The 16,044-nt window shown below is 44.3% G+C and overlaps 1 protein-coding gene across 1 annotated transcript in view; it reads left to right on the top strand.

The window, feature by feature from the left end:
- Nucleotides 1–5,003: 5,003 nt before the first annotated feature.
- Nucleotides 5,004–16,044, top strand: part of LOC308297205 (fibroblast growth factor receptor 2-like) — a gene marked incomplete at its 3' end in the record, with an annotated part of 55,801 nt that continues 44,760 nt past the window's right edge. The window contains exons 1-2 of the mRNA XM_080740621.1: nucleotides 5,004–5,661; nucleotides 8,285–8,555. Coding sequence (XP_080596747.1) covers nucleotides 8,363–8,555 — 193 coding nt within the window. The 5' untranslated portion in view covers nucleotides 5,004–5,661; nucleotides 8,285–8,362. The remainder of the gene's footprint in view (nucleotides 5,662–8,284; nucleotides 8,556–16,044) is intronic.

Here is a 16,044-nt window from a genome sequence, read left to right as displayed (position 1 = left end):
CTTGTTAGCGTGGGTGTGTGTTGCGCCCTGAAAATGGCAGATCTACAAGCTCACAATGAGTCACAGAGCGACGGGTTGTGAGCTTGTAAGATCTGCTATTTTTAATGTACAAGTATGGAAGGGGTATACTTTGGCACTTACTTTGCCTGTTCACATATCTATGCAGCTCTAGAGCTTTCAGCAGTCAGTGGTTCAAACCAGGGTGGCTTCTGTAATCTGGACAGTGCTGTATTATTGATTGGGGTAAATGGCTAAATGCTTCAGGTCAGCAGATGGGGTAACTATAGGGCTATAACCTTTTGCCTCTCCCTGCACACTATATTTTATCTAACATTATTATATATATATATATATATATATATATATATATATATATATATATATATATATATATTTTTTTTTTTTTTTTTTTTTTCCTAATATGTCATATCTGTCCTATAATTTCCTGTTTTATTAGCCTACATAAACACTAGCTGAGGGAGAAACCATGATCTGGTACCACCCAATTTAGAACAAACATGGAAATTCCCATCGAAAGGAGGTGTCATTTACTGCTCCTGTTTTTCCTTTTTTCTCCTTTTTTGTATTTGTTGATTTTGATGACATTTATTATTGTGAAATATGTTATGCTATGTTGATGAATTGAATACATAGGACCACAATGGAAACAAGTCCCCATGACTTGTTGTGTTATCCTTAATGTCTGAGTGTACCACATGCTGATTGCATTTCTGAATAATAAAGTATTAAATAAAAATAAATAAAAATGTGTGTGTCCGTGCGACCTTGTGAAATACATTCTCTACACAATGAAAATCAGAGACCCTCTGTTTTTTGATGACATTTATTATTGTGAAATATGTTATGCTATGTTGATGAACTGAATACATAGGACCACAATGGAAACAAGTCCCCAGGACTTGTTGTGTTATCCTTAATGTCTGAGTGTACCACATGCTGATTGCATTTCTGAATAATAAAGTATTAAATAAAAATAAATACAAATGTGTGTGCCCGTGCGACCTTGTGAAATTCATTCTCTACACGATGAAAATCAGAGACCCTCCGTTTTCTTCAGAATAATCTGACAGTTAGCTAGTTTTCCTCCCCATCTCATATGCACAACACAGCATGTACAGTATGTTCCCCCTCCCTGAAAGAACACCTGGCTAGTGGCTACATACCTTCCTCAAACATTTTCTTATTCCTCTCTCCATGTTCCCCCACACTTCTACCTTACACATGTGCACGCACGCACGCACGCACACACACACACACACACACACACACACACACACACACACACACACGCACGCACGCACGCACACACACAGACAGACAGACAGACACAGACACACACATCCATTTGTTTCAGATTTAATGCAGGATATGAGTCACCTAACTTTAGTTTTGAAGTTATAATTATATTGTCAAATATACATCAAGAGAGAGAAAAAGGAGGTTTCTCAGGGATTTCTATATAATAACACATCACTGCCATTCACTATTAACCACACCACCCTCGAAGAAGAAAGCTGAGATCCCATGGAGAGAACAAGACTGTTTTGTTACTCAGGGATACTCTTTTGACAGTGAATATCTCTTTTGGAACTCCACAGCTTTCACTGAGACAAAGGGAGGAGTTTTGCCGCTCCGGCCCATCTCACTGTGAGAGAGTGGGTTGTCTATGTGCCACCACAGTAAAAAGAAAAAAGAATATTGTATAATGGCTGATTGAATGTCTCCAAATACACTGCAACAACTCCTTGAGCCCAATTTATACATAATCATACAACAGTGTCGCTTGCCAAAAATAGCATATCTTCAAGCTCACAGTGCGTTTTGGATGCAACACATTGTAAGCTTGTAGATCTACCATTACTGTGTAACAGCATAAATCTGGCTTTATGTTATCACTAATATACTGTTGGGGTTATAGCAGATGTACTGTGTTAGCTCTTAGCTGCCTGTGTGCACTGCAGGGACTACTAAGGGTCATGCCCTAAACTTGGGATACGACCCTGAGCTTCTTGCACCACAACCAACTACTAAATTCCAGTGCAGGGGAAGACTGGTATGAATCACTGAACATCAGATGAAATGCTATCCATCCCAACCAGTTTAAAGTGGTGAGGCTCAACAAGTGGAGACAGGAGGGTTTAATGTGAACCAATTAGCCAGTCCCTGACATAAAGAGAAGCAAGGGCCAGTGTTGATTAGCTCACTCCAATAGCATCTCAGATTAGCATATCAGCAGGAGGTAGGCTTAATGACTGGTGAGAGCCTAGTTCAAATAATGGCCAAAGCTTCAAACACAAGAAAATAATACTAGCCTGTCGGAACTACTAATGCTACTACTACTACTAATACTAATAATAATAAGCATTGACTAATTGCAAACTGCAAATACAATATTTCATACCAAAAATTAAGTTTACAAAATAAAAATAAAATATTATATTCTAAAAACAAGACTAATAATGGCATGGGCCCCTCGTGCAATTGAAAAGCCTTTCCCAGAAAGCTAAGCTAAGTTAAAGCTGCAATCTGAGACTTGTTTTAATGAATACATCTTTTAACCAATAATTATGTTATTGTTAACAGTGACAATGGTAACTAGTACATCTGCAGTGGTCTCCCTACTCTTCCTTTGAATCCTTTCAGAACTTTAGACCCTGCAAGATGTTGAGAACTACTGGTTAACAAATACTGGCCATGAGAGGATTGTGTGTGAACCCCCCTACATATTAGCTTAATCTTAAAAGAAAGGGGATTTTTTTTTTATTCTGGCTTATAGTGAGAGAATTGCTTTCCTTCATCCATTTACAGGTCTTTACAGTGATGTGCTAAGTGAACATGAGCTTTGTGTGCTTCGTTCAGCAGCATGAGCTGAGCTGCTATAAGGATAGAGATGCAGGATCTGTTTTAAACAGCTGGCCCCTTCAGAACCATGCCATAACAAATATTAAAATCAGTTGCTTTACAGCAGCTTATATGCTCAACATAAAAAGTATAGGCCAAAATATGAAACCTGCTGAGACCTGGTGATTTCTACCAACAGTGACAGAATCAATATGTTCATCTTAAGATGCTGGTGACAAGATATTAGCGTGTCACTTTATTTTCCTCTCACCTCATTGCCTTGGTTCATCTTGTGGTCTGGTGGTGGACAGGGGTGTCGCACCAAATTCTGGGCCCTGCAGGGTACAAGGATTCACTCACATTTTGTACTTTAACTATTGAAAAATAGCAGATATACAAGCTCACAGCGCGGCACCGAGTGCCACGCTGCGAGCTTGTAGATCTGCTATTTTTGAAAAATCGTGAACATTGGTGCAAAATAAATAATAAAAAATACATATATTCAAAGATTTGCACACATTTTCACAACTTTTCAAAAATAGCAGGTCTACAAGCTCGGTGCCGCCCTGCGAGCTTGTATATCTGCTATTTTTCAATTTTTCAAGTATAAAATAATTAAGGCCCCTCCACCTTGGGCCCTAGTAACTCGGTCCCACTTTCCCCTCCCTTGTGACGCCCCTGGTGGTGGAGTAAGTGCATGGGGGGGATTAAAGAGTCAGAATGAAAGATAGGACAAAGATGGGACGACCGCAGAGACGTGGAGATGAGAAAGGACAATGACAGGTTGATGTATGTACCTCTGCACAGGGGGGAATGAGTTCACCCAATTCTGCAGTCAAAGGCTGTGGCTTCAATTTGACAAGGTTTCCTTTCAAATCTGTGCTGCTCGAACAGCGGAAAATAAATTGGGATTCCGTAAATGGACCTACGTGTGAATGAATGGATAAAGAGAAAATGAGAAGGGGTAGGACTAGGAGGTATTTTTTTTCCTGTTAGTCAAACTCTCCTTCGTTACCTTTTTTTTCTACCCAAGCTGTCACCCTCCAGCACTTCTGTCTGATGGCTTTACTGAGGGTGACAGAGATGGAGAGGACGAGGGAAAAAAAAGAGGGAACAGAAAACAGACATAAAACTCTCCATTCACAAGCAAAGCTGTGATGGCCTAATAGAGCTCCTATTCTAAGGCAGGGCTGCTCTGCCTTAGAATAGGAGCTCCATTAGTCCATTTATTCAAAATGAATGGAAAAGTTTTCCTTCCTTGATTAAATAGAGGATTCAAAATAAGAACTTAAAGGGAGATTGGATTCTTCCAACCCTCCCATCTGTCTCACTTTTCTCTTTCAGAACCCCTCAGAGGCTGGAACAATGTGGGAGACATCTTGAGCTGTTAACTGGCTCAAGTTATAGGAGCCCTCCCTTCTCCATCTCCTGCATAAACTCTCCTTTGTTTGTAGGTGTTTATTTTCTAGTAGTCGATGACTATTATGAATCTTGATTGTGGACGTTTTTGTTGTACTAAGGACATGTCTCAGGTGCACTCATGTAGGCTATTAGTTTGTATTGGCCAGTGCACCCATAGTATTACCGCACATCATGTGTATTAGCCTGTAGGTTACAATGTTATACGCATGTCTTTGCGCAGATGTTGCACGTTGACCACAGAGCGGCGCTGTTTCTGCGGGTTGAAGCGATTTCAGGACTGAGTTTGTAGTCAGCAAAGTTTGAGGCCAACTAGTGGAGGCTGGATCCCATAGCCCGGACAGCGTGCAGTGATTGGCTCCGTTATTGATGTGGCAGCTTTGTTTAGAAGAAGCGACGTCTTCAAATATCTCAGACGGACAGAAAATCCCATGTATGAAACAAACAGGCAACAATCCGGATCACCATAATAATAATATTAATTCAAAAATACATATTCTCTAATTCTCACTTCAGACAGAGATTGCCTGTCAAACGGCTACCCAATCACAACGGGGCCGTCCTGGAGGGCCATGGGACCTCTAGACTCTCCCCTGTGATTGGCGGAGGGGACACGGAGCCAAAAAACAGTGCTATGTCCCAGGAAGCGGCTCGTATTTCAGGGGGGAGTGAGAGACACCCACTGACTGGATGGAGAGAGAGAGCGAGGGAGGGAAGGAGGGGGCCCGTGAAGTGTGTGGGGACGTAAGGAGGAGAAGAAAAAAAATAGTAAACCTGACAAAGCGTCTGAGAAGAACAGTACCAGGATTGTCGGGGGGGGAGAAGACGCTCTTTCGCAAGGGACCATACATACATTGATGGATTTTATGTTTTTGTATAAGACATCTGTCCTCTTCTTCTACCTTTCGCTCCCGGGTTTTGTTGCTCCTCACAACTTTCCAGGCTTCCATTTAGAGGAGAAGTAGCGCTGCTGCTACAGAGGGGAACGCAGTGACATGTTTTTGCCTCTAGAAGAAACTTGGTGAAGGGAGGAAAGAAGTTTCGGAGGAGGAGGAGGACAGCGGGGCTTATATTTTTTCTTTCCCCCAAGTCAAAGGATACGAAAGTCGGATTTCTTTTTGTATGCACTGTGGACTATACTGGGTTTGGAATATACTCGTCGCGTTTCTTTCTCTGGTCTCTCAGTTGAGAGCTGTTGTGGAATAGAGAGTTTTAAGAAAGCACGGCGCTTCACAGCATTTTTTGGTGCAGTGGAGGAGAATTGGAGCTCCGTCGGGAGTTGTAGACACATTCCTCCCTTGATTTTCGGCCCATGCACTCGCCTTCCCTTCTTATCTGTGCATGCGAACACAGAGATCTGCAAGATTTCAGTCCTCCCTGGTAAGCTGTGTTTCTTTCTACCAGAAAAAGAAATCAGTTGGAAAAAGTAAAAAGAAAAGAAAAGCTTCGTTGTTATAGCTTATACGAAGACTTTTGGCTGGCTGTCTGTCTGTCTGTCACGGCAAATGTGGGAATAGTTGAGCGTTTTTCGCTTTGTTTTTGGTCTTTTTTTCCCTTTCCCTTTTTTCGTTTAGGCTGTAAGTTAAAACAAAACATACATTATGGTGCTGTGTACTTATAAGAGTAGAATATGGCCTTTCTAAAACTCCAGTGACACAATTGAATGTAGAAGTTGTCATGAAACTTTGCCCATTAAGTAAATGTTGTGTGTAAATGGTTTAGACTGTTTGGAATAAATAACTAGGCTACTAGATCCAATGTTTGTAAAGTTGTGTAAAGACTGCTGTTGTCGTTTTTGTTATCCTAACTGTCCGTATTTAGAAATGTATTCATTTTAAATCATGGATAAGTGTCACTAAACCGGTCATACCAAACCTTTATCTATTTGTTGTTTTAAGAAAAAAAAGTGAACATTTAACAGCTGCTTACATCATGCGTTTAAGCGCCATTAAACAAGTGTCTCGGTTATTTATTACTTTGCTTAATTTTCTACATCGCATTTATGGTGCCAATTATCCCGTGACCGCAAGTTGTTTTTTCACTGCTCGGTGCTGGAGCCCTAAATCACTGAGCGCTCCAAATGAGCCCCCATTGTTGAAAAAAAAGCTCAACTGATTTGAATTTCAATAGGGGATTCAATCAGTGCCAAGAAATGTCATTCAGAGCCTGGTTTAAATAGAGAGGGGGGCTAGTGATCTATAGAAGGCGAAAAGCGCACGAGGTAAAAAAGCCCTCATGTGTCCGAATGTCATGCTGACAGCGACGTTTAAAAGACTACGGTGCTTTCAGAGGCATACGTATAGCCTGTTAAAAGGATCGAGATTTCTGCCTTAATTTGATACCTGTTTTGTTTACTGGTGTTTTTGACAGATAGCCAGGACGATAGCCTACATATAGGCTACACAGACATACGCATAGATCATGATGAAATCAGTGGTTCTCAAACTTTGAATATTTTAATGTCTCCCTTTAACTTTGCCAGTGTACAAATGGAGCCTGGCTCGGCTGGCTGGTTCCATTTGTACACTGTCAAAGTTACAGACGTGTAAGGGTCAATTTAGACCCCCATAAAGGAACCTAGAGAGTCCCTGAAATCCACTTTGAGAACCAACTGCCCTAAATCACCATATCTATCCAGTTTTACGCATGGATCCTTCGACGCGTCCCCGTGTCGCTTCCTCGCCATCACCTCTCAGTCTCAGGAGGCCCATTAAGAGATGAACCACACGCTGAACGTGCTCCTAAAAAAATCGCTCGCTTACAAGTCAAATTACATGCGACTTTCCGAGTATAAACCGATCGATACTTCCAGCTGGAACAGAGAGGGAGCGGAGCGCAGGGAAGCGTGACTCCGGGTCGCAGTGCAAACCTCCACACACCGTCTCTGGAGGCTGCAGGGAGGCTGCCTCCAGCCTGGCTGCAAACCTCCAGGGACCCCGGCGTTCACAATCGGATTGCACCGCAGATGTCGCGCCAATAAGATCTTTGTGTGCCGATTATATTAGGAGATCTAAATGACGGCCTTCCCTTGTCTCACGCTTATTGCATTTCCACTTAAGATTGTAAATGCAATGAGTGCGTGTTGTTGTTGCATGGGGTGACGATTTGTCTTTCACACATATGGGACGCAACAGGTCTGGCATCTGTGTGGCGCGCCGCGAGTTGATCTCCCTGAGCAGTTTTTACGCCAAAATTGCGCTAAGAGTTTGTATAATTGTATAATACATTATTATTAAGATTTTGTATTTTATTATACACTTTATGCCCCATTCCAGAGAAAATGATGTTGGCCACTGTAGCTAAACTATCAAGTCTGTGTTCATTATTTATTTTGACACTTATATGCCGATATTAGGCCTACGTTGTAATTACTGATTACAATGACCCAAAGTAACGTCATGATGGCATTAATTAGGCCCTCAACACCTTAACATAAAAACAACGTGTATTCATGAAATTTAAATAAACGGATTACCTACAACACTACATTGCTTCAGACAGACGGCGCCTGGCGCCCATGCTAAAACGTGTCTGCTGCCTGCAAACCTGACAATACAGGGCAGAAATGACGGTGAGCGTAGTGTGGTAGCCTCCTAGTGTGTTCACTGTCAGTGCATCACAGCTTCGGTATGTCTGTGGCATGGCTTGTTTGACAGCATTTTGAAACATGGCCATGCTTTCTCTCTCCCCCCCCCCCCCCCCTCTCTCTCTCTCTCTCTCTCTCTCTCTCTCTCTCTCTCTCTCTCTCTCCTCTTTGTACTTCAGTTCATTGCCATGTAAGAATAAATGAAAGTGCAAGTCTGTGCAGGAGTGTCCTATATTAAATAGTTTTATAATTGCATTTCACTGATCTTTTCTTCTCTCTCTCTCCCCCCATTCATTCATGCCTCCTCTCCATCATCGGAACTTCACGACTTATGTCTGCCGCGACCGTCACTTCTTCTTTCCTCTTCTCCTCCTCCTCCTCCTCTCTTTTTCGGGCTACCCTACCGTCCTGCTCCAGCCCAGGTGATTGGGTGAATTCCAGTGAGTGAAAGGGGCCTGAGCAGGCTGCAGTTGATGGTTGGGCGGTGCCCCTCAGATGGGATCAGTGTCCAGGGGGAGGCTAAGGAGGAGGGGGGCATGGAGGGCCCTGCTGCTGCTGGCTCCCACTAAGGGCATGGCCTCCTGGGCCTGGCTGCTGGCCGCCGTCCTGCTGTCCCTGCTGAGTGCCAGCGCGGCCCGGCCGCCCCTCACCGCCGCCAAGGAGGAGGAGGCCACTCTGGAACCTGAAGGTGAGCAAGCGGAGACTGCATGAGAGGTGCATGGGGCGAGGGACGGAGGGAGTGAGAGAGAGAGAAGGGACGTGCAGAGGAAGTTAGAGTGGGAGGGGCTAACCCTATAACCCATTTCTAAAAGGGGCTTTTGGTGAAAATATTGAAAATAGCAGGCCTCCAAGCTCGCGACGCGTCGTGAGCTTGGAGGTCGGCTATTTCCGGTGCGTGATACCACACTGAACTAAACGGAGAGGACAATTCTTTCAACATGAGATGCTGCGTTCAAGTTCAGGAGAGTTTGGACAAGGCAATTCTCTTGAATGCTGCCTTCGGGTATGGCATGGAAAGGGGGGGGGGGGGGGCATTTGCGTTTCTTTCTTCATAGTAAAAACTGCATTCATGGTCTGGAGAGGGCACTTTTTACAGACGGATAAAAGGGCAGGGGCTCAAGCCCCCTTTGATGTCTATGTACGTGCCTGAGTGAGAGAGAAGGGACTGGAGGAGAAGCGGGATACAAAAAAACATTTGTTGATCCTGTTTTCCTTGCGGCGATAAGAGATGGGGGGAGAGAGAGGCATTGCGTCCCTCGATTCTATAGTCCTGACTCCTGCCCTTTGGAACGCGTCCCTCCTGTTCAGGCCGAGACGGAAAACAAACAAATGTGGAGAAGGGAATTCACGACCCCCTCCCCCCCCCCTCTCCTTCAATAAATAGACGGCAGATTTATTTTTTAAAGCATGCAACCCAACTAGTCTAATGATTGCCACACAGTGAGATGAGTAGGTTTACAACTTGCTGCATAATTTAACGTATCTATTTTTTGTCTTGAGCTCATCGTAGTTTACGTTATTTCTGAGTGTGAAAAGCAAACCCGTGACGTGACCCCATAACCCTAGCCCTGTGTGAAAGAGGGTGGGATGGTGTTTATACTGGCATCCCTCACATGCCCCAGTTTCCTAGTGATAATACAAATGGACCCATAAGTTGAATAAACTAAGCTAAGGATCTTTCTGTGTGGAAAGAAATACTGAGAGGGAGCAAAGAGAGAGAGGGAAGGAAAGAGTGGACTGAGATTCATATAGAAGAGTTTTACATTGTTTCTTTGGCTCGTAACCTAGATCAGGGGTCTTTAACGTTTTCAGGCCAAGGACCCCTTAGTCGAGAGAGAGATGAAGCAGGGACCCCCACAACCTGTTCATAGATTCGATATAGTTTAATTGTTTGACAGCACAATCATCAGTGTATTTTGGATTCATGTCAATTTGTGTTTTCGGTCTGCTCTTTTCCCCCTCTACACCAAACCTCTTTGCCGAAAATAGCCAATCTACAAGCTGCGAGGCGTTGTGATCTTGTAGATCTGCTATTTTTGGCTAAAGTTCTCAGAATATGGACGCTAGGGTTCAAATAAAAAAGGAGAAAAAAATCACTCAAATCACTCTATCACTCAAAGATTTGGAGGAACCCCTGTAGTAACTCTGAGGACTTCCTAGGGGTCCCGGACCCCCTGTTGAAGACCCCTGACCTAGATCTGCTCTATGACTTGTGGCTGTGGAAGAAAACCTTTGAGCATGGTGTAGTAGAATCTCTATAGCACTGACAGGCGGTGATTATTATATTTTGTGAAGCTTCTCCTCGGTCTCTCCAGTCTCTGAGTCTGGTCAGAGGCCGGCTAATTAGAGCTGTTGTGACTTGTGATGGATAGTAAGGCGCATTCCAAAGCCTTTTGTTCCCAGGCTTTAATCAACATGATAATTGCAAGTTGGGTCAGAGAGCATCACTTTTTTAAGCAGCCCCCGAGACTGTCTCTCTCTCTCTCTACACACACACACTCCTTTGCCCTTTTGCCCCAGAGGTCGGGTGTCGGTCTCTTCTTGCCTCGACCAGGCCCACCTCGTGTTTTCTCCTGTTGTTGTTTTTGTTGATCTCAGTTTAGACCTCTTGGCTCCAAAGCTGCTCAGTCCAGAAGCGAAACCCCAAGAAGACCCCTGGACGCTACGCTACATAACCACAGAGAAAACAGTGCAGGGAGGAAGAAGGGGGGAGAGGGAGAGTTTTCCAGAGTTACCCAATCCCAAGGAAAGTTCTAAGAGGATTTGCACATATTTGACTTCTCCTTTAGATGGAGAGATTACCCAGAGCCAGGAGAGTGGGGGGAAGTCATGTGACTCTAAGGATTAAGTGGCTAGACCTGTGGGTCACATGATGAGGGGATCAGCGGGGCTGAACCCTGGACCTGCTTATCTGATCCCCGATGGGTTTCCCCCTGCACCCTAACAGACCCGGGCCCAGCCAGACGTTCTCTTCTTTACCGCTGTTCTCGGGTCTGTGCCACCGGGGTCAGCGCTTGGAGCTTGCGTTAGCTGTACTAAGAACGCTACCCCTCCAAGTGCCGTTGTGATGGTCATGTGGCGAGGCTGGAGACAGCAGAATGTATGGCATGTCCTAATGACCTCTGCCGAGGTGTTGGGGGGGAAGGGGGGATCTTTACCTCCCCTAAACCTCTCTGACCTGCCCCATCAGGCGCGCTGCAGCCTATGCCTGTGATTCAGGGGTCTTCAACGTTTTCAGGCCAAGGACCCCTTAGTTGAGAGAGATATGAAGCAGGGACCCCCACAACCTTTTCATAGATTCTATATGGTTTCATTGTTTGACAGCACAATCATCAGTGCATTTTGGATTCATGTCAATTTGTGTTTTCAGATATTTAACCGCTTGAACCGTCATTACTTATAAACTTGAGTTTTCACTCTGTACTTAGTCTACTCATTTTCTCCTCTACACCAAAACTCTTTGCCGAAAATAGAGATCTACAAGCTTACAACGCCTCGCAGCTCAAGCTATTATAAGCTTGTAGATCTGCTATTTTTGGCTAATGTTCGAGTCAGAATAAGGATGCTAGGTTCAAGTGGTTAATGTAAAAAACATGATCCTATCACACAAATATTTGGCGGCCCCCCTGTAGTAACTCTGAGGAACCCCCTGTTGAAGACCACTGCTGTGATTTATACTTGGTTGCGTTTCGCGTCGCACATCCAAACGAACAGATCTCGCATCGTGAGCGCGTATAGATCTTCTGTTTTTGGTGCACGACACCGCCTCGCGGCTTTCGAAAAACCTCCGGCTTTAGGTCACACTACTACCTGTGTATGGGAGTGGTAGATCCTCAGCTAGATTCACCCAGATTGCATATCAATGTTGCCTCTATAAAGAGCAGAGCCTGCACCCCTGGTGGCCTTGCTAGTTTGTTTACCTGTGTTTAGTGTAACAGTAGGAGTAGAGTGAGCGCGCCGGTGAAAGGCCCCCTCACAACAGCCCCATTGTTGTCGGCACAGCCACCGTAGTATCTATGGGAGTGTTTACCTTGTCCAGGCACTCTCCGTTTGCACTGTGATTAAAATACTCTGAGCTTGAGCTGAATAACAATGGTGCGAAACACAGGGGGGTTTGTAGTGCACATGTATTTGCGTAAATGTGTGTTTGTGTGCGTGTGTGTTACAACATTCTCCCGCTGTGGGGCCTGTTCAGGCACCTACAAATTGCAATGAGATGAATTTATGTTTGACCACCAGGCACACTGGAACGCAGGCTAATGCCAGTGCAGCTGACAAAAGCAGACGTTTGGCTGCGCATTCCTCAACGGCCTGCCAAACTATATATTTTACAAAAAATGGCAAGGTCAGCTCAAGGACAAACGCTGAAAGACAGCTTTCTGTGTAAATAAACACAGGGTAAATACGGTGTTATGGCTGGACCCTTATTGTTTGAAACCTAAGGGCCCGTTCACATTGAGCCGATCCCGGGGCCGAGGATCCCCGACCAGATTTCGGGAGGACCCCCCGGGAAAATCGTTTGGTCGGCCCCGGAATCGGTCTTGGGCTTGAACAGTACCCCGACACGATCGGATTATGTTAATTAGCTTTTTTATGACCTCGGGACTCGTCGGGAGCACTCACGATAATATCAAAAAAGCTTGATATTTTCGGGTCATCGGGTAGGAATCCTTTACAATTATTGTCGTCTGAATGAGCTCACGGGATTGCTTCAGATTATATGAAGCCAGCTCCTCCCTTTTTAGGCTGCGCAGAGTGTAGGCTATTCTGTCACAGCCTACACTTTTATTATTATTATTAGCCTAGGCCTACTTACTTTTTACTTTAGCCTACTCTCTCCCTTGTTGTAATCACTTGTTCAAAAACGTTATAGCCTATAGCGTTCTTTCTTCTTTTTTCTTCTGCGCAGTCATTTGGCAACAAGGCAGTGTCTTTTTTTTTGCTGCGCAGATTTGGCTAGGGCAGTGCTGTTCTATCCGTGTATTATAAGGGCTCTAAATTGACCTTGTGCAACTTGACAGACAGACACCCTATATATAATATCTTATTCATATAGGCCTAATGTAATACTCAAAGTCAGAGACATTCCATTGCATTCCTTTTTTTTTTTACTTTTACGCGCGGGCTGCAGGCATTGCGCCTCTCGTTCTGTCAGTTTGTTCATTGGTCCTCAAAGAGGACCGCCAGTCCTTGGGGAGTTCCAGGGGGTCCCCAGCTAAATGATATTGAGGAACCTAGGCCTGTCCCTATTCTATATGCTTGGATGTTGGTGGGACAGTAAAAAAAAAAAGCGAGAGGTTAAACTTTTTTTTTTCTGCGACTGCACGCCCACAACGGCGAGGTTTGGACATTCATAATTGCTATTAGCTGATTAAGCTCGTCTGTTTAATGTCTGGCTGGTTGCCGTTAAAATGCTGGTTGATGCTTTTTAGGAGTGGACACTGGTCAATCAATGATATTGGAGATCATGCGACACTCTCAGCCGTGTCTTGCTGGATGCGCATCACATCTCGCGTCTCGCTTGCCAAAAACATAACTGAATATATAATTATAATATCTATAAAGTGAGCAGCGGCCAGTGTGCGCACAGTAGCCTACCTAGAAGACTACCAACCTACCTTTGTTTTTATAATGTTTTGTCATGATGGCGCAGTTATCACTTGTGTGCAAAGGACGATGATAAACGAAAGAAGAATGTAACACCAACTTCTACCAATTAATCCATTGCTGTGACAGACAGACAGGGTGAGACAGCCAACGTGCTTCCTTGTAGACTAGCCTACATAATCCACTGGGTCCAGCTTGGTTCAGATCAATCATATCAACATAACAGTAATAACACCAACCAAAGTCAGAATAAAAAGAGTCCACGAATAGGCCTGCACACTCGCTCATAATGTCCTCCTCCTCCTCCGGCTGCCAGCAGCGTCAGTTCTGCAAATGCTAAGGTATGGTAACATGGCATGCATGCGATACACTAGTCATGTTGCCAATACCTACTTTTTAGCAACAAGCACAAGCATGATGAATTCATTTTAAGAAGTACATTTTATTATTTTCTCCTGTAGGCCTAATCAAGGTACGTTATACCATACCCATGTGCGCCTCTGTAGTCTAATTTGCGCAGTGATGGAAAAAGTATACTCCCATTCTTTACTTAAGTAAAAGTATCAATACTGCATTATTAGCTACAAATATGGCACAGACAGAGAGAGAGAGAGAGAGAGAGAGAGAGAGAGAGACTCTTTGTTATAGACTATAGCGAATATATTTGTTTAATTTCGCTGTTTTAATATTTAATTAGGTAATAAAATGGATTTTGGAGCATAGCGAGTCAGAACACCGCAGCTGCAGGACTTCTGCGCTAATTGGGTCGTTGGCTCGTTGACTTTGCTGGCATGCGGTAGGCCTAATTGATTATTTTGGAGAAAGATTCCCTTTAGTATAAATAATAGTCCTTTTGGTTACCATTTGGTCTCCATCATTAAGCTGGGGATCACCTGTAACACCCTCATTGTCAAAACATTAAACAAATGGCAATTAAACTGACGTGAAGAGAGAGAGAGAAAAACACTCTTGATTTTATCCCTCTTGAGGGGGCGGAATCTTCATCTAGTCACGTCTCTCATGGCACCACCCCCCCGAGATCGTGGGTGGCTAGAATCGCGAGACGTCGGTCTCATTTGTAATGGTCTGAGATATTTCACTTGGCACAGCGGGATATACCGGGCCCGGTCGCAAGACAGAGGATCGCTGTCGTTTGAAATGAACACCGATAAACCCCGGGCACGAGATCTGATCTGACCCAACATCGGCCTCTCATCTGTGAGGCCCTTAAGAAAGCTTAATAGCAACAAGACCTTGTGTGTTGATTTAACTCAGAGTGTGCAGAATGCAACCAGATGGACCGTAAGGGTGCACTTCTATGAGGTACAAATGGAGTATTTTACTGTGTGAAGATCCCATAAGACAGTGGTTCTCAACCTTTTCAGGCCAGGACCCCCAAAATAATCAGATTTTAACCGGGGACCCCCCCACCCAGAGCACTAAGAGTTGAGGCATTACATTTTTTATAACACGGTACTATTGTGAAAATAGCAGATCTACATGCTCACAACGCCTCGCCTCGCGCTGCGAGGCGTTGTGAGCATGTAGATCGACTATTTTCACAATTTCTTGCCTCTAATATTTGACAATTTGGCCAATGTTTAATTTGCCATTTTAGATTATAAAGTCCTTAAATTGTCACTTAAGAAATGTGCATATACCCTCTATACACTTAAACTTTATGTTGGTTTGTTTACTGTTGAGTGAGAAAACAATGTTGCACATTAAGTTAATCATCTGGGGACCCCCCCAAAATAATTTGGGGACCCCCCTGGGGGTCCCGACCCACAGGTTGAGAACCACTGCCATAAGACAGGATCATGGTCACAGAAAGGCACAATATGAACTAATTCCTTTCTTGTGTAAAGGTTTCCTTTGTGCACCGTCCTCTACCTAAAATGTTTGTATGTCTGTTGGAGTAAACCAGAGCATACGTTACTTCCCCACCTGTTACCATGACTGGGTGGCTATTGGCTAATTAAGATAGTTGAACACAGTGTATGTTGTGCATGTGTGTGTGTGTGTGTGTGTGTGTGTGTGTGTGTGTGTGTGTGTGTGTGTGTGCGTGTGCGTGTGCGCGCGCGCGTGTGCGTGTGCGTGCGTGCATGTGTGCGTAGATGACAGATTGTCAAGAGCTATTGGGCTTATTACGTAGCTATATGTGTAACATTGTTGTATCTACACAGTGGGGTTCTGGTTGTAAAAGTATAAAACTGTCAGCTGGCTTGTTAATGACATGGTGTGAGTTTGTGTGTGGGTACGTGTGTACGTGAGTGTCCATGTGCCTCCGTGTGCCTATGGCAATGGCACTGAACTCATCCCGCGAAACCAATGCAGTTGTGTGTCTGTCTGTCTCGGTGTGACCAGGGCACTTAGCCTGAATAGACCTTCTTCACATAAAGACGTTTATTACCCCGCCGTTAGTTGGCGTTAGTGTGTGTGTGTGTGTGTGTGTGTGTGTGTGTGTGTGTGTGTGTGTGTGTGTGTACGCACTGGCTGAATAGACTGTTATTTGTCTTGGCTGATGCACCAGAAAACGCCTTGTCACTCCACCGCGCAATCTCACACCT

The sequence above is a fragment of the Nannobrachium achirus genome (genome assembly GCF_963921795.1).
Source record: "Nannobrachium achirus genome assembly, chromosome: 13".
NCBI lineage: Eukaryota > Metazoa > Chordata > Actinopteri > Myctophiformes > Myctophidae > Nannobrachium > Nannobrachium achirus.
Note: the sequence above shows the minus strand (reverse complement) of the source record. Positions and strands in the feature narration are given on the sequence as shown.